This window comes from Paramormyrops kingsleyae, chromosome 2, assembly GCF_048594095.1.
Source record: "Paramormyrops kingsleyae isolate MSU_618 chromosome 2, PKINGS_0.4, whole genome shotgun sequence".
NCBI lineage: Eukaryota > Metazoa > Chordata > Actinopteri > Osteoglossiformes > Mormyridae > Paramormyrops > Paramormyrops kingsleyae.
The window spans coordinates 34761213-34779060 of NC_132798.1; the positions used below are offsets into that span (position 1 = coordinate 34761213).

The 17848-nt window shown below is 42.3% G+C and overlaps 2 protein-coding genes across 3 annotated transcripts; one reads left to right on the forward strand and one right to left on the reverse strand.

Moving 5' to 3' along the window:
* Window positions 1-74: 74 nt before the first annotated feature.
* pes (pescadillo) lies at window positions 75-9228 on the reverse strand. The gene is made up of 15 exons (XM_023833348.2): window positions 9084-9228; window positions 8395-8474; window positions 8009-8162; window positions 7687-7796; window positions 7277-7448; window positions 6935-7024; window positions 5569-5685; window positions 5408-5485; window positions 5138-5227; window positions 4516-4646; window positions 3904-4029; window positions 2761-2945; window positions 2450-2634; window positions 2158-2325; window positions 75-1821 (listed from the first exon to the last, which is right to left on the reverse strand). Exons 1-15 carry the CDS (start codon window positions 9105-9107, stop codon window positions 1729-1731), a joined length of 1803 nt encoding a protein of 600 aa, XP_023689116.1. The 5' UTR covers window positions 9108-9228; the 3' UTR covers window positions 75-1728.
* A 57-nt stretch (window positions 9229-9285) lies between these two features.
* Window positions 9286-17154, forward strand: p2rx2 (purinergic receptor P2X, ligand-gated ion channel, 2). 2 transcript variants are annotated; one of them, XM_072709246.1, is made up of 12 exons: window positions 9286-9378; window positions 11735-11870; window positions 12525-12596; window positions 13356-13431; window positions 13516-13612; window positions 13778-13858; window positions 14695-14833; window positions 15026-15156; window positions 15294-15384; window positions 15464-15529; window positions 15650-15727; window positions 16108-17154. In XM_072709246.1, the coding sequence occupies exons 2-12, from the start codon at window positions 11805-11807 to the stop codon at window positions 16201-16203; spliced, it is 993 nt and encodes a 330-aa protein (XP_072565347.1). In that variant the 5' UTR covers window positions 9286-9378; window positions 11735-11804; the 3' UTR covers window positions 16204-17154. The 2 variants fall into 2 exon arrangements, with proteins under 2 accessions (XP_072565347.1, XP_072565348.1); XM_072709247.1 differs by lacking the exon at window positions 9286-9378 and having other exon boundaries at window positions 11769-11870; window positions 13506-13612.
* The last annotated feature ends 694 nt before the right edge of the window (window positions 17155-17848 follow it).

The following is a 17848-nucleotide window of genomic DNA, read 5'->3' on the forward strand; positions in this document are numbered from 1 at the left end:
AAGGCACTGTGCTACCGGAGATATAGAAACCAATCAAATGTATGGAATGGTAAACAGAAAGCGGCAGGACCATATTACTTCTTCCAGTATCGACGAAAAGATGTTTATTTTACGCAGCTTCTGCTACACAATGTATCAGTATCTTATCAGAGATTAGACTTCCTTGTGAGAACAATTTCCGGTTATTAAAGCAGTACATTGGTAGGAAAAGTAAGTTATTAGAAAATTATGTATGCTAATAGTAAATTAAAATATGCCAGTCTATCATCAAAAACCAGCAATTCTGAGCTTACACACTATCATATGAATCACCAATGTTTCAAAACCCATACAACTGACTAGAGGAGAATTCCCAAAGATATGGGGCCAGGAGACAGTTGGCTACTATGTAGATATAATGAGGCTTTGGGTCTGGGAACACAGCTGCAATCATCCTGGTAGAGTCACCATTGTTGAGGCAGACTGGCTCTTGGCCACTGTCTACTGACATCACATCACCGCCCAAGGACCACCTCGTCACCCCCAGACCACCCTTACACAGCTGGAAACGTCATCAAGGTCCCTAAACTTGCCGTTCTGCGATGCCAGGGTGGGACCTGGAGTGGGCGGGCACGCATGGAATGCGGAGATGCCACGTGGGAGCAGGGGGCTGAATCAATGGCTTGGTCTGGTAGGGGCATGAGTGGCCAGGCTGCAGGCCCACTGAGATCACAGGCAGATACAGTGCGTCACACAGAGGGGGGAGGGGCAGGGGAGTAATGCTCCTTTGTAAGCATGAGCAGTGACTAGACCAGGGGTCTCCAACTCCGGCCCTGGAGAGCTACTACCCAGTAGGTTTTCTGTCCCACTTGGCTTCTGATGAGCCACACCTGTTCCTGGTATTTACCTGAGAACAGGTGAGGCTCATCAGAAGCCGGGTATGATAGAAAACCTACTGGACGGTAGCTCTTCAAGACCGGAGTTGGAGACCCCTGAACTAGACCATCACTCCCCCCATGACCGTCTTTTGTGCCCAGCCATAAAACATCAAATCAGCACAGTCTCATGCAGCCACTCGTACGACAAGACATCTGAAACCCAGAGCCCATTACGGCAATACTGGGGGGCAAAAAACACAATACCTCTAAGAGCAGCACTGATTAATTATCCAGAAGGTCTGCAGCGACACAGAAACCGACCCCTAGCATTATGGGATGTCTGCCATGGGCACACTGAAGTCATGAAGCAGAGGGTTTCGGGGGGAAGCGTTCTACCCTCCCTAGCAAACACCTTAAAAATTCACAACATGCAAGTGAAAACTGAATACACTAGTGGGGCACTAAGCCCTGTGGTCTGTGAGCGGTGTAAGTGACAGTGACACATTCCGCAACGACTGTCCAGCTTCTGCTTCACTTCAGAAATCATACATAGTGCCCCACTGAGGTGCTTTTGCAGAATTTACTGCAAACTTAAAATACAATACAATAGGTAATGAAACAAGATTCAGATTACAAAAACCTCAAAGCGATTTTAGGAAATGAAAGGAAATGATTTCAACAGCATACTGTAGCTTGGTTGGTATTTTACGTTCTCCCCAAAAGGAAAGTCCATGTCCAGACATCTGAAGTCCTGAAGTTCTTCACATTTTTAGCCGAAGAACAAGACGTTACAAAGATGCTACAAAATGTTTCCCCTCTTCAGCTCTGGCACGGACGTGTTATTCCCAAACTGACAAGTCCTTAACTACAGTTACTCTCTCCCTGTGGTTTTCTTCTTCTTCTTCTTCTTGTCAGCCTTGCAGGCATCATCGTGGGCTTTTCTCTTGGCAGCAAGCTTGTTTGCCTGAAAACGGGAAGGAGAATCAAGTTAATGAATAAACGTATCACTTGCAGCCTCAGGTCTCAGCTGTGGCACTAGCAAGGTCACTGATCCTCCCAGGGCTCATTATTTAAATGACAAGTTTTCCATGGCAAAGTGCCTTAACCTCATTAACATTTACTTCCACTCACTACCTGGCTTAGGAGCTGGTGTGAAAGTTTTATACCAAGACTGAAAGAGAGAAGTTCCTGAGTATTTCCAAGCATCTCACGCTCAACACACTCCCATACATTTTCAATCCCCACAATTCCCTCTCCATCCTTCCCAGGATTCTGCAGATCCTCGGGGAGCCAGACTTACCTCTCGGACTTTCCTCTTCTTGCCAAACACGATCTTATCATAGAGATACTTCTCCTTCTTTTTCATCATCATGATGGCCAGACGCTTCTCCTCTGCTTTCTCCTCCTGCTCCAGTCGCATTTTATTCTCCTGTTTCACCTTCCCAGGAGTCACTGTGACTGACAATGCCTGCCAAGGAATAATGTTTTAGAAAGACATCCAGTTGAAACTTCACCATCCTGACAGTCTCCACCACAAGTCCAGCCCTAATGTCAAGAATGTCTAAAAAGACCAGCTTCCAGCATCGCCTTACCTTGCCCTGGGATTTCTGTTTCTCCATCAACTTAAGGTTTTTCTCATCTGTTGCCTCTTCATCATCCATATCATCATCATCATCTTCTTCCTCCTCTCCATCATCATCACCACCATCTTCATCCTCCTGACTGTCATCACCTTCGTCGTCATCTTCCTCATCTTCGATTTCCTCTTGTTCTCGCTCTGAACGTCAAGCCATTTGAAAAATTTCTTGGTCATAAAATGATCCTTATGCATCCCTATTTCAAATTCTTGAAAAGTATCATTTTAACCTTCAGACCTGATGGTCAAGAGCAGCTTGAACCTCACCTGGCCGTTCCCCACGCTGCAGGGACATCAGTCTCAATTTTTCTGGTGGCACATAGTCACCTTCCTTGTGCTCCACGAACGGCGACAGGTGTGGGGGCAGGGTTACCCCCGGAAAATAGTCCTCGACAGGTAAACGTATCCTACTGTTGACACAGTCAAACACCCACTGGGGCTGGATGTAGTATCTGTCAAGACAAATCAGGCCTTTCTTACTCTGCACAGATCTGAACATTAAGGAGCTCTTTTCAAAACTAATGGATAATGACCATTTTTCCCAATACACCGATTTATCCAACTTTAACTGCAGAATTGCATGCACCACCGATGCAGTCTAAAAGAAGCGAGTGTTTGGAAATGAAAGAGAAAAGCTGTCATTATTCATTCATTGCTGTTGATTGGATATAAAACAGGATCTCCACCAGAGAGAGACAGACTCAAATCCAGCATGTTATCAGCTAAATGCCCAAATATTTCTGCCCTTCTCAGACATGCTTCCATTCCTTGTATGCATCTAGTCAACCAACCAATTATGGGGTTTAGTGGTCAGGTGTGTTTAATACTGTGGCATTCTGGGGGAAGGGAGGACACCCAAGCCACAGGACTTAACAACCCGTGATGGGCCCTGAGAAACAGCTCTGCCACGAGGGTTGGGGCTGAGAACAATGCCACTGCGAAGCCTATCGTCCCCACCCACAGGAAGCCACGAGAGACAGGGGCACCATTGATGTTCTAGAGAAGAGCCCTGAAAGGGGGCTTTGTTGCCATTTGTGATCTGGGGCAGAGAGGGGGATGCTTTTGAGCAAAAAGGCAATGGAATATCAGGAGAGCCTGACAGAACAACGAAAAGAGCCAGAGATTCCGTTCACAGTGTCCTGTGAAGACCAGACAGGTTCACTGGGGTCATCTCCATACCGAGCTGCAAGACCAGATATGAAACACAGCTGCTTACATGAAGGCCACGGGACAATTACCACAGCAGTCACAGACGTGAGAAGCTCACGCTTTGCATAAACACTACAACCTCATTTGCATTTCTTTAGTGAAGTATTTACATTTGCAGCAGACACGACAAAGGGCAACTGTATCAGTAAAAGATAAGCTGATGTTAAGCTGTCAGTGATCAAGGCCCAGTTTAATCTATACCTGTTAATATACTTCTTGTCCACATTGGGTCTGTCCACGACCTGGTGTGTGATGGTCTCGTCATTGACATCATAAGTGCTGCCAATACACAAGGATTTCTCCCATGACACTTGAGCTCCAAAACACCTAAAAAAAGGAATTACACATTTTAAATAATTTAATGGACAAATAAGATGCCAGCCTGTTGATCAGTGAGGCCTGCTAAGGTCTTTAAAGGGATGTAACCTGCTGTTATGCGGTATGATACGGTGTTATGGGATATCCTGTCATCTTCTGTGAAGTGGTGGGACAGCTGACCTAAAGGTTATCCCAAAAACCTGCATACACACTGGCCCTTTGTGCATAGGACTGTCTACTCCTGGGTTATCAGGAACCAGAGGTGGATAGTTCAGGTTCAGAAAGAAAAAACCTAGACCAAGATTTTATTTCAACCAACCAGGGGATTATAATGACTCAGTCACAGAATTCAACTGGTCGGTTCAACAAAATCTTGGTCTGGATTTTTACTTTCTGAACCTGAAATATCCAGCTCTGTCCAGAACAGTGCGGCTGGGACATAGATGATGTTCTGTTTGGTGCAATTAAGTCAGTTCTGAGAAGTGTCACATCTACCTAAGCAGAAAGGCCAGGGGCTCCCGGGGAACTTCCCGGTTGAGGAAGAATTTCAGACCCTCAAAGAGATTTTTTAGGGAATCCTGCTCTTTCTGCTCCTTCTCCCGCACCACAAGGGCCTCAGCGTCTTCCTGGAAAGAAGGAAGCAAGTCTTTATGGAGGGTTTGGGTTTCATCATTGTTTTTGTAACACCTTTCCCAGAAACCAGGGAGACGATCCCCCATGCCTGACACATGCAACACCCTAAGCCATTTGGGCTGTTACAGCCAGTAATGAACCTTTGCGGCCTCCTTTGGAGCTTGAAAGGATACAAAGACTTAGCCGTAAACAAAATGGCTCCACTGTACTTCACAGACAAATTCATTTATAAAAGACTTGGCAAATCATATAACAAAGATATCATTCCGCCAAACAGTGTCATGTCTTAATTAAAATACTGGTAAACTGGTATAAATCTAAGTGTGGACTGTTACCACGAAGAGTCATAAAGACTCCAGTTATCAGAAATTATGGTAACTTGAAACAAATTTAAAGTTGTAGTTAGGGCACTTCCAGAAATGGCAGATTAATGGTGAGACAAGGGACAGAAGGGGAGAGAGAGAGAGACAGCTTGCTCCATTACCCCCTCCACAGGAAAGCGGTCAGGTTCTGCCTCCTCTTCCTCGACAGTGGCGATGACCCGCGACAGACAGGCACTCAGCGCTGAGAGTTTCTGAGAAGAGCACAGTGTTACACCCCAGTGTCGACTCCTGCCGCTACCCCAATGCTCAGTCAGACACGTATCAGAATGCTAACACACGCACATCACGCCAATCGAACGTCAGCAAGCACGAAGAAACCCATCTGACTAATTGGGGTTTTCCCGCAGCATTAGCACACAGGCCTCCATTACCTCCAAGTAGCTCTCCGAGTCCATGGCATAATCCTCCTCATGCTCAGCCTTCAGCTCCACCTCAGCCTTACTGTCCAGCTGGAAGGAGAGAACCATCAAGACGCATCCAGGCCCTAAACATCCCCATCCGCGACTGAGGGTGCGAGAGCGCCATACCATACCTTGGGGGGATAGAGCAGGTTCAGAGTTTGGTAAAGGCGGAAGTTGACAAAGCCCAGGAGGGTGGTGTAGAACTCTGTGAAGGTGGCCATCACCCTGTAATCCACATCCGTCGGGTGCTAAGAGCAAAAGGGACGCAAAGATAATATAATTGATTCTGGCAGCGGTTCTCAAACTTTTTTCTGTCATGCCCCCCTCTGGAAGCAGCTGACCTTTCATTCCCCCCCACCCATGTACACACCCAATCCATACCATCCACACCCATCAGTGTATATTATATATTATATATGTATGCCCGTGTGTGTGTGCGGGTGTGTGTCCACGTTTTACTTATCGTTTGTTTTGCTGTCTGAAAGAAAAAAAAAACCCAAAGGTACCGTTTGCTATTGCTCCTACATGGAAAATGTAAATCCAGATTGGTTCCACTAAGAGCATGTGAGCGGAGCAGGAGCAGAAAGATTTTGTCCAGACTGGGAGCAAAGGGGGGGGCGGGAAAACTGAAAAAAAAACTGGAGCGTCACCTTATCTCTCGCTCCACTTCTGCAAGGTTCTCAACTCTCATGTATATAGCGTGAGACTTAAATCTTACGGCAAATCTGTATTATTCCATTATAAACCTAAAAAGGTGTTGCGTAGTTTGTAACCCTATGGTATATGTACAGAGTAATAAAATTCCTACATACTTGTAAATGTGAATGCAGACCTGTCGTCTCGAACTGAAAATCTCACACCAGCCAGCTGACCAAAGTTGCCAACCCCGCTTTCACATACAGGAGCGGTACTGGACCTGCTCACATAATTTCTGCTTTAACTGAGCAGCCAAATTCACATCATTTTGATGCCAAGCTACAGTTTAATATAAAACTAAAATACAATGCAGAATGTTTTCTTTGTTGGAGTGAAGAGTGAGTGATTTCATTGGAGTGGAGTGAAAATTGACTGGTGCGGGGAGCGATAATGAGAGGAGCGGTCTGCAGGGTCGGTGGGGGGGGGGGGAAGCGTACTGCAGAAATTCTCATTGCTCTGCTCACATGTTCTGATTCCCTTTAGCACACTCTCAAACCTGGGATTTGTTGTGCTTCGTGCCCCCCCTGCAGTGCCACTTGATTATGGGATATAATTCTGGGGACTCCTATGCCAAGAGCTTCCTAAACAGTCTATTTTTTAAATCATTATCTGTTACAACTTAGACGTTTAAACACGGCAGTTCCTGCAAATATATATTTTATGTTTGCCTAAATAAAGGCTTTACAAGAGCTTGTAGAAGGTAGTCATTGCTCAAAAAGTAGCTGTTCAGGAAGGGGAAGGCAGGAACCTGAATTACACTGGGGTGGACAGACAGCTGACACACGACAGAGACACACTCACGTTATGGGCAAACTGGTAGGGAACCACCCAGGTAACAGTCTGGCCGAGGACCTCTGCTTGGTAGTAAATTCCCTTGATGGAGAGGAACACCTAAACCAACAAAAATGAATGTAATTTCATAAATATAATGTTTTTGTAAGTATCTTTTAAAAAATACACAGAGCAACAGAAGAGAAAGGATGAGGGATCTCAAGATGTTATAAAAGAAAAAAGCAAATAGATACATTTACAGAGAACAGATTAGTGCATACATCGATCTGATGACATTTTAATTTTACATCCCGAGATCAAGCACGCAGACACATGCAAACCCTTTAGTGTCTGCTGATGCGGGCTGCCCACCTTCCTCAGAGAGCGAGACATGACAATGTAGTTCATCCACTCCACAGACAGGCGGCGGCACAGCTGGATGGTTTGGACGTGACACTTCCCTGTGCGGGCGAAGGTCGAGAACAGGAAGCACATGGAGAGGGCGTCATCCAGGTCACGGAGCGCATCAATGAAGGTAGGGTACCTGACACACAAATCCACACGTCAACAGAACCTTAACAGTTGCCCACAAAAAGTCAAGAACATCTCCTTATTATTAATCTAAAAATATGGGTATATCCAGCCTGCATTTTTCACAAGATTGCACAGAATTAATTTATATATGTAGTTCACCACTACTACTACTTTGTGTAGTGCTACCTAGTAACTAAAGTGAGAGGGCGCCCTCTGTTGGTCAATTTTAGCCAACCAACAAGACTCACCTTTCCTTCACAATGTGGTCAAGTTTGTAGACAGGTTTGTTTTCCCTTAACCTCTGAACTCCACCCCATTCTGATTTCCCATAAGCTTTCCGCAGCTTCCGAACAAAGACCTGATGAGAAGCAGAAGAAAAAGGAGCATCACCACACTTGCTGGTCTGTCAATATTCAAAACTGCAATAATATAAAAAATAATAGTTGTCTTTTCAGGCTGTTTATGATACAATGATACCATCTGGGCATCTATAAGCTGCACAACGCTTAGTATGAATGTGTGTTCAGAGCAGAGCAGTTAAGGTACTAAAAGAGTATACAGTCAACACACCTTATACTCCCTAAACTTTGCCACAATGGGCTCATGTAGTAGGAAGCGGATGTCTTTGACCAAGTAAAAGGTGCGTGGGGCGGTAGACCCCTTGTTGACTTTCTTCTTGCGTTTCGGCTCATGGGGGTAGATGCCCTTCAGGATACAGAGGCGCCTGGAAAGAGAGCCATTGACAACAATGCCTGAAACATCACATCGCCATTTTATTAGCTTTATCTAAGAGACAGTCTGTAATTATCATCAGGCAAGCATGGCATGAGCTCCAGAGCTATGGCCACGACAAGGCCTCTTTAAAAAAGCTATTAATTCAGCGTGATGTCATATAAACATACAAACATCCATGTGCCTGTACAAGGACAAACTGATGTCAGACGGATAGTATTTACCTGAAATCAGCTAAGCTTAGCTGCAGCTTCTTGCGAGCCTTGTTCCTGGTGACGTAGTTGGTGGCTGATCCACTTTCGTACTGCGGAAAAAATATTTATACGTATATAGACGACGCTATATCCAAAGTGACGTACATTTGAGTAGGATCAATAATTAGAATTAAGGGCCCAACGGTGACATAACTCGCGATTTAAACTGGCGACGTTTCGAACAGTCAGAAACCTAACCCAATGAGCAAGATACAGCCCCCAAAAGAGACGCCGATACACGGATATTTATACCCGCACATCTTGGACCTTTACACGAGCTGTCAACTAACAGTGTGTTCTGTCACACTGGTAATGCAATGGTGTTCTGTCAAATGAAACGGAGCTCTGTGGGATATTGCTGTAGCTAGCCAACTAAAAAGCTATTATGAATTATACTCAAGTAGAAGCAAACAATACTTAAAAAGACCCGCCCATGCTGATAATGTACAAATGGATATCGTATATCCAAACCACACGAACAAAATGATCGCAATACCGCAGTCAGATGGAAGTTTCAAAATGTTTCAAACGAGACCTGGCGAACTTACTCCGGCCTTCGGTGCTGCAAAAACACGGCATCTTCACCCCACATTTACTATCTCAGTCACGTAAAGAACCACACAGCGTTTCCAAACTTAACATTAAGGCGCTTACATTACCTTCTTTTTCTGTAAACCACCCATTATACTCTTCTTTCAGTATCTTAGCAAGACCACAAAAACAACGACAGCCCAGCCTGCTTACACCAGAGCACGGTCTCCGCTTACACACGTGTTGGGTGAGCTCTACCAGTAGGACCCAAAGGTTGCAGGCTGCCTACACATATGCCTGATTATAAATAATATTTTTTTTTACTGCCGTTGTTTGATACTTTTCGAGACTGGCGTCTTGACCACACTTTTCAGCTAAAATATTCTCTATTCATCTACAGGGATATCTCCTATTGTGTTTCAGGTAAACGACTAAGAATTCAATATCTAATTAAATAAATAAATGCATAAAGCAACTTTTTGAATCATTAATACTATGTGTGAACGATCTGTTTATTCTGTTTATTGGAATTTAAAATAAAAATTAATTTATAAATTATTCATCAGAGTGATATTGTTGTATCACTTGACCTGGTCATCTGACCTAAACACAGTAGAGATGGTTTTGGAGGAGTTTGATCAGACAGTGAAGGAAAAGCAGCTAGTGTGCTCAGTATATATGTGTGTCCTCCTTCAGCTGGAAAAGCATCCCAGGAGGCCACCTCATGAAACAGGCATAGAGGAGACAGTAGGGTCAGCCAGTCCCTGGAGGAATAGGGGTTAAGGGCCTTGCTAAGGAGCCCAATGGTGGGATCACTCTGCCGGCCCAGTGGTTTTGGGGGGGGGGGGTCCCAACCCACAGAACTACCCCCCCAACAAATGCATGTTCTTGTTTTGATGTCTTTATACTTGTTCTAAAATGTAGAGAACAGTACAAATAAACCTTTCTATGGGTAGGTGTGTCCAGACTTTTAACTGGTAGTGTAATTCTATAATTCTACATTGTGTTGGGTATATGCAGAATGAATATTTGCAGCGGAAGAAATATATAATTGTAGTATAAACACTAGAATATTTTTTTAGAATTTTTTTTTTTTTTTTTAAGTATTTCCAGTTTTGTGTCAGTGACTGACAGCACATTATATGAAAGTCGGCTATTTCTGAAAGCAAGAGGTCAGTCTGATCTAGTCTTAAGGAGGAAAGATTCCAAAAAGCTTTCTGAAATATTGGATCTTGTAAAAGAAATCAACATGCTGACATTTTTTGTCCAAAGTGTTATGAATTTGTACAGCTGGAGTTTACTGTAGAATTTCAGAATAATACAGCATAAAGCCTTCGGAAGTCTTTTGGGTGTTTGTGTCATTAACTACTGCATAAGTAGAACTTATAAAATGAGAAAATATATGACAACACTACTACCTTGTACAGAATAAACAGTTATAGAAGGACTGGTTGAATGGATAATGTAACACAAAAAGGGCAAAGGAACTTGACTATAATGCCATTTTTTGGGCGGGACTTGTGATGTCATAGTCTAGCAGGAGGAGGTCTATGCAAATGTGGACAAACTGGAGTATGGATTCTGCAGAGTAAAAGACGGGGGCGGAGATCAAGATTTTGACCTGATGAGGCTGTGAGCACTGAAGAGAGGAGATCTGTAGTATCTGTGAGGACCACACATTATATACTTTATCTGCAAGAGGAGAGCCCCCATTACAGGAGGTTACCTAAGAAAAATGGGCTTTCGAGATTGTCTTAGGTCATGTTTTCTTGGCTTCTTTGAATATGAGACACCAAAGGTTATGGTGGTAAAAAACAGAACTCTTGGGGTTATCTACAGAGGTGTACATTTACTTGTGACAACCTATTTCATATGGTAAGCATTTGCAATATTTCTCATTTGTGATATTCTTAACTGTATTGGTTTATAAGGCATTTGGACGTGATTGAAGAGCATTGTTATATGATTATTTTTTATCACAGGCTCTCTGTGATTGCATCTTTTAAAGTAGTGCTAGAAATTGTTATATTTTTACTGTGCAAAATGTTAGATGCTCTGTCAGGTTGCCTCAAAAAATGCTGTCAAAATTATTAACGTGTAAATTTATAATTTTATTTTATTCTTCTCATGATGTATAAAAACCATTTGTGGAAATGTAGTTAATTTGGTTAAAGTCATGGTTAAAGTCTCTGCCCGCTGACCATTACAGACCATTACCGTGTACTTTGAAATATGAAACCTGTAGGCCCATTTTGAGAAGGTTCCTGTTTTTCTAATGGTCTTGCTGTAAGTCACATTTGAAATCTCTAAATGTTCTTTCATTGGCCTTCAGAAAATCCCTGAGAAAAATGGCAAACATTTCTATTTGCTGCATCCTCTGATTGTGTTCATGTTGGTAGTTAATACGCATCAAATTTTCATATGCCTGAGAATTACGGGTTTGAGTTAAGTTAAGATACTGAAGGATAAGCAAAGGAAAAGTTGAGTTTTAGTGCTTCTCACTCAGATCAGATTTTAGATAATTTATCTTCTCATTAATGAATGCTTACAGTTGCCTGTGGGATCAAGAAAGTTTTTATCTGTCAGTCCCCCATGCATGCATGCATCCATCCATCCATCCATCCATCTATCCATCCATCCATCCATCCATTAGTAATGACTACTGGGGCACGTCCAGCACTGTGCCACCAATGGTAGCTTTTCCCTCTGCATTGTTATAATGCAGTTTTGCAGACACTTCCAGCCCTAAGAAGCTGTCTGGGTCCATTGTCCCTGGCAGGTATGTCTTCATCAGCCAGAAAGCGTACCAGGAGAGCGAAACACGCCCAGAGAGCTCCGTCTACACAAAAATGAAGGGCACAGCATTGCTGGGTGACATGGTGCAGGACATGGTGGAGTACGTCCGACCCTCGGAGGTAAGAAAAAATACGCGAGGTAATGTTTTCTTTTGTGCTGTCATCAGGGGCGGATTAAGGTGTACGGAGGCCCCTAGGCTACAGTAGTCTGTGGGCCCCCCAACCCAGCCCCGCTCCGCGCCAATGGGGGCCCCCTTGCAGGCTGGCACACGTGGGGCCCCTAGGCTTAAGCCATATCTAGCCTGTGCGTTAATCCGCCCCTGGCTGTCATATAGGCGTGTAGATCCACAGAAACGAGCTGAAAACCATCACTTAGAAAAGCAGGTACAGATGCCAGCGCTTTTCCCAGAATCCTGAATCGTTTTCATGACCCTCTTCACCTTTCTCCGAGCATCTTTGCTGTCTCTGTCACAACTATAAGTATGGGAACAGATTTTAAAATACATAGTCACCCCCCCCCCCCTTTAGGTTCAGTTGTTTTGCCGACAAAGACATGTCAGCACAGACAGCTGCAGACCATGAGGGGAACTGCAAGTCTTTTAAGCTGAATATCAGTATATTAGTGTTTCAGAAATGGGCCATGTGGTTACTGTGCAGTTTCAGTCATTTGCTGAGTTGAGAATCAGTCCCATGAGAATCAATAAAACAGGCAGTGGGAGCTGGGTTGGACCTAAATTTGGTCGCATTTGCAGCTTTCCTATCCCCCAAATACAGGGTGGTGATGTCATCAGCACAATCCTGCGCAGAGAGGTTACACACGACCAGCAGCAGGGGGTGTGTGCAGAGGTGAGGGTTTTGTCCTGGGCCTGTGTAAGGCTACATTTCTTAATGCCCTTTCTATAGCTTTTAGGAATCCCCAAAGACACATTAACATATTAACATGGTCAGAGGTCCTGAGTGGGGGGTTGGGGTGTATTTTGGCATGTAGTCGTGTTCCATATTGGTTCGGAACAGGACGCTGTATTATATTTTTCAGCATGTCATGGGTTTCTAGGTTTAAAGGTTTAACATGTTATTAAACAAGATTAGTTGAGGCCCCTTTTTAGCAGAGGCTCCTAGAATTCAGTCTCTATAAGCCGGTGCATTAAAGTGCCTTTGGAAGCCCCCCAAGTCCCCCCAAGTTACACATCACCATGACCTCTGACTCCATTCACTTTGATAAATCCAAGACATTCAGTATTCATGGTATTATAAAAATGGTAATACATTTACTCTGATTCACTGATCAGTGATGATGAAACTGTCACGCGCGTCATGTAGCCTGTACTTTTCCATATAGTTCACCGTTATTGTTATAGTAAAGGGTAAACTTCTCCTTCCACTGTCTTGGATCTAATCCCAGAATTACTTTCTTGTATTAGCTTACATACATCCATCTTCCAACCAGTCATCCAATATAGGCCGTGAATTCTTGACTTTCCAAAAAATGTCAAACATCAAAATGTTTCATTAAAAATATGAAAATTAGAACACAGGAATAGATTTACTTGACCTCACCGTAGTATCTCCTTGATGCCTTCAGTAACTGACACCTTTTTTATCCAGCATTATTCTGTTCCCAAAGCCAACTGCACATCAGATTCGGACTGCAAGGCAGGAGAGGTTAACTTTGATGGCAACGGTAAGGCTTATGCATAAATTGTACAATGAAACCAAAAAAACATGCCGTTAAATGTTGTCGTAATCTATATTTAGTTTTTTCCAGGACCAGGAACAGGGCGCTGTATACCTTATTATAACCATACCTTTAAAACCTGCGAGATCAAGTCCTGGTGTCCCATTGAAGAATTTGCAGCTGTTAGGTTTGTTCTTCTTCTTGGGTGACATTTGTTCCTTCTGATTTATTTAACTTATTGTCACCTCCGGTCTGCAGTATCAGACCCGTGCAGAACATTCAGGTGCACCTTCTGCAAGTTCTCCTATTAGGTTAGGTGCCAAGGGATTCATCTGTTTACTCTGTGCTACAGAGAGTCAGCCCTGGTGGAAGCCATTAACTTCACAGTCTTCATCAAGAACACCATTCACTTCCCCAAATTTAAAGTGCTCAGGTAATAAATGAAACAAAATTACTGGACTATATTTAACTGGTAGCTAGCTTCATTACAATTTTAATTATCAGGGTCTGTAATGGAGAGAAAGTCCTTTCATTAAGAATTATTGAGTGTATGTTATGGTCTACACCAGTGTTTCTCAAACCATTCCTCAGAGTCACCCAGACTGTCCATGTTTTTGCTCCCTCCCAGGTCTCTGTTAGACAGTTGTACAGCAAAATAGGAAAAATGTGCTCTGTCTGGGGGTCCCTGAGAACTGGGCTGAGAATCACTGGTCTACACCAATAGTTAAAGTGCACTAGAGCTGTGATTTTTTAAAAATGATTTTCTCAGTGGTAACAATAAAAACCACATTGATGGATTAACATGCTTTGTGCATTTGGTTCTTTACAGAAGCCCAGAATAGCTGTGCTTGCAATAATTGTTTGTTAACGCTGTTATCTTGAGAAAACAAGATAATAATACAAAGACAAACAAAATGTAACGCCACTGCGCTTTCATGCCATGGGCAGCTCCTCGTATATGTACTGTATCTATGCTACTTAATGCATGCATCCCTCTATTCAACGTTGGAACTGAGTGTTGTACCAGTGTGGTGTTTAATCATGGGGTGCATGTCATGTCCTGTCTGTATGTTGCAACATGCTCCTGGGAAATGCTGTCATATGTTATGCCAGCATGTACAGATGACATGATAATAAAGATACAGCATTAAAACATGGCATTAAAAATGTGATTGCAAGCATGGCCGTTCTCGGCTTCCGTAGTTCTTCAATTAAGCTTACTATGTTTTAAACGTTTAAACAAAAAAAACAACACATCCAACTTCTCAGGGGCAACATCAAACCAAACAAAGCAAGGTACCTGGGCCGTTGCACCTACAACGAGGTGACAGACCCCTACTGCCCCATCTTCCGGCTGGGCTACATCGCAGAGCAGGCCAGGGAGAAGTTCAGCGAGCTCTGCAGGACGGTAAACTGCCCGGATATACACCGTCTTAACCATATAGACCAGTCACAGGAGAGTTCATATAAAAATATCATGCTTTCTATCATGCACTAAGAATCTGCTATTATCATCATCATCATCAGCATCATCCTCATCATCTTTATTCTGGACAGTGTGGGAATATATGTGCATTGAAACTGCATGTTGTCTTGTCAGGGAGGAGTGATTGGGGTCTTCATCAACTGGAAGTGTGACTTCGACATAGATCCCTCCAACTGCGTTCCCACTTATGCCTTCCGGCGTCTGGACCTCCGCAAGAACCTGCCGAGCTCCGGGTACAACTATAGGTGAGTGATTCCTCCTCTCCATTATCTTAGGCCAGCTGAGTAACTTTCACCATGACAGAGAATTTCTCAGTTGCCCACAGTTGTAGCTAGACAGATGGGGCAGGTATATGTTATTTATTTGTGACCTTGATCTTCAGGTTTGCAAAATATTACAGAAGGAATGGCAAGGAATTCCGTACTCTTATCAAAGCCTTTGGGATTCGTCTGGATGTCATCGTCCACGGACACGTAAGTGTTTCCGTCTTTAAAGACCAAAATAATACTCTAATACCTCACAAGTGTGTGAATAAAATGTGATTCTTTGCAGGCTGGGAAATTTAGCATCATTCCAACTATTATCAACATGGTCACCGCTTTGACATCAGTTGGAATCGTAAGTTTTGTTTCCAAGTTTATTAAACAGGGAGCGTTGACCTTATACAAATTAGCTAGCAGAAATGTGCTTTTGCACAATCTCTCAGCATTATCTCAGCCTTTGTGACTTTCCCCCCAGTGTTCTGTCATTTGTGACTGGATTCTGCTCACGTTCATTGACAAGAATGAGGTCTACAGTGAAAGAAAGTTTGATGAGGTTAGGTGTTTTAAAATTGTTTTTAAATAATAGATATCATTAAATAATAGATTAGATAAATATTCTATTGTTTCTTTTAAATGAGAAGCAAGGAATTAATTTATCTATAATTAGATATTATTGTTATGTTGATGGTAAAATAATTGTATAAACTTCTGCCTAAAAGGAGAAATATTAACTGTTTAAAATTAGACTATTTTTCTAGTTAACAGAAGCAGAAAATTTGTTCCAAATTCACATAGCCAGAGATATAATTTTACTATAGCTATATGCCTATATTACTGACAAACGCTATTCTTAGATCACTTAATGCAGCTTTTATCCCAGATAAACATATATATATTTTACAATGAATATATTACAATTTGATTTCTTTGTAGGTCTCTGAAGAATCGCCTCCACCCACATTGACCGAGTTCACCCTCACAAGCTATGGCTCCACCCACTCTGACCTATCAGAAGGCGTGGCACTGTGACATCATCACTGTCAGCATTTTAGAGGGCACATTTCACTGACCCACAAAGAGCTTGCTGAGACCTTTCACTATAATCAAGATTCTAGACTCCAGCAAAGCCCAGCTCAGAGAAGCATTTCCTTATGCCTACAAAGATTAATGAAATTATTTTAAAGTTAGCTCTACTAAGTATTCTCATTTACTCTGAGGAAAATTTAAAAGCACCACAAAAAAACCCTAAAAACACATATTTGAAGTGAAACATTCACATTTATCTATCTGAGTTCTTTACATCTAGAATTTACCATAAATATTTTTGAAAAACTTTGCTTTATAGTATGGAAGCTGACCTAATAAACTCAGAAAGGGAAAGACATATAGACCAATATAGAGCATATAATTTCAGTGAAATATCAGTACATGAAATTGAAAGTTATTCTTACCAATCCTTCACATACCATATCTGTTATATGCATATGCCTATATATATAAACATACATTTACATTTCCGCATGTAGAAAGTCACATTAAGAATTTGCGAGGAGTTACGAGTCACAGAGTATCATGGTCTTCACTCATTCATGGAGATGACGACTTACAATCCAATAATTAACCTGCACCCTTAATTACATAAATTCATTACCGAATTAAACAGCTGTGTGGTAATTGCTCTGTATTAATATTATAAAATTTAATATTGGAACCATTTAGAAACATGTTTGGAGGCCAGTAAAACCTGTATAAACAGTACTCATAAAAGGCAACCTTTCTGCAAAATATTAGTAGCTGGTTATATTTGTTATACTGATACATCTTGCACTTTCTATTTGTATTGAAACATTGAAATGAACTTCAGGCTTTGGATAATAATTAGATAGCTGGATGGCATCTGCAGGACATAAGGCTGTGGGGAAGAAATAAGCCACATACAACATTAATTTAATACAAATGTCTCCTACGGACAGAGAGCAGCATGGGAAGTAAGGTCTTTATTTACGTCTACGCTGGTCACAGTCTAAGGAGCTGGGGTGGCAGTTACCCCAAGATGATCATTTTGTCTTACAGAAAAGTGATGTGGGCAATAAACAAACATTGATTAATTGAGAAAGAGTGGCTACTGATACTTTTTCCTATGACTCAGAGAAGCAGACTAAGATTATAGGCTGAAACAGTACTAGATTGCTACACATCTTCATAACTAAGCCATTTCTCATATTTTGTGGCTATGACTATCACTAATTGACTATCAGTTTAACAAACATAGGTTTTTCACTGAAAATAAAGGATAAAGGGATAATTCCTCAGTAATTTAATCTGATACAGGAGTTGGTCCCTCCACATGATGTCTGGGAAGCACAATACTGATGAACTTCTGGTAAAAACTTGCAACGTGATATAATACACATCCTGAACTAGATCAGGAGTGAAGTGTCATTTTCCCAGGCTGTGGCCTGACCGAAATGGTCTACTTTAACCAACAGGGAGCTGTCCTTTAAACAATATAGGCCAGACAATTTGGATACCGATGTTATTACATTTTTGTGTTACAGTAGCCTTTCCAGAAGGTATCTGAGGAAGAGAAGGAGAGACAGGGAAGAAAAACTCTCACTCAGACAGATAATCTGATAAAGGACATTTCACACTTAATGGGTTTCTCTAACAAGAT

Bases quoted from the DNA above. Each gene is read 5' to 3' on its own strand.
- pes (XM_023833348.2), bottom strand. From the start codon at position 9,107: ATGGGTGGTTTACAGAAAAAGAAG. The intron at 8,475-9,083 runs GTAATGTAAGCG...TTTTTTCCGCAG, and splicing joins GTGGTTTACAGAAAAAGAAG to TACGAAAGTGGATCAGCCAC. The intron at 5,686-6,934 runs GTGAGTGTGTCT...TTTTGCTCTTAG, and splicing joins CCTACCAGTTTGCCCATAAC to CACCCGACGGATGTGGATTA.
- p2rx2 (XM_072709246.1), top strand. From the start codon at position 11,805: ATGAAGGGCACAGCATTGCTGGGTGACATGGTGCAGGACATGGTGGAG. The intron at 12,597-13,355 runs GTGAGGGTTTTG...TTTTTTATCCAG, and splicing joins AGCAGGGGGTGTGTGCAGAG to CATTATTCTGTTCCCAAAGC. The intron at 13,859-14,694 runs GTAATAAATGAA...CCAACTTCTCAG, and splicing joins CCCAAATTTAAAGTGCTCAG to GGGCAACATCAAACCAAACA.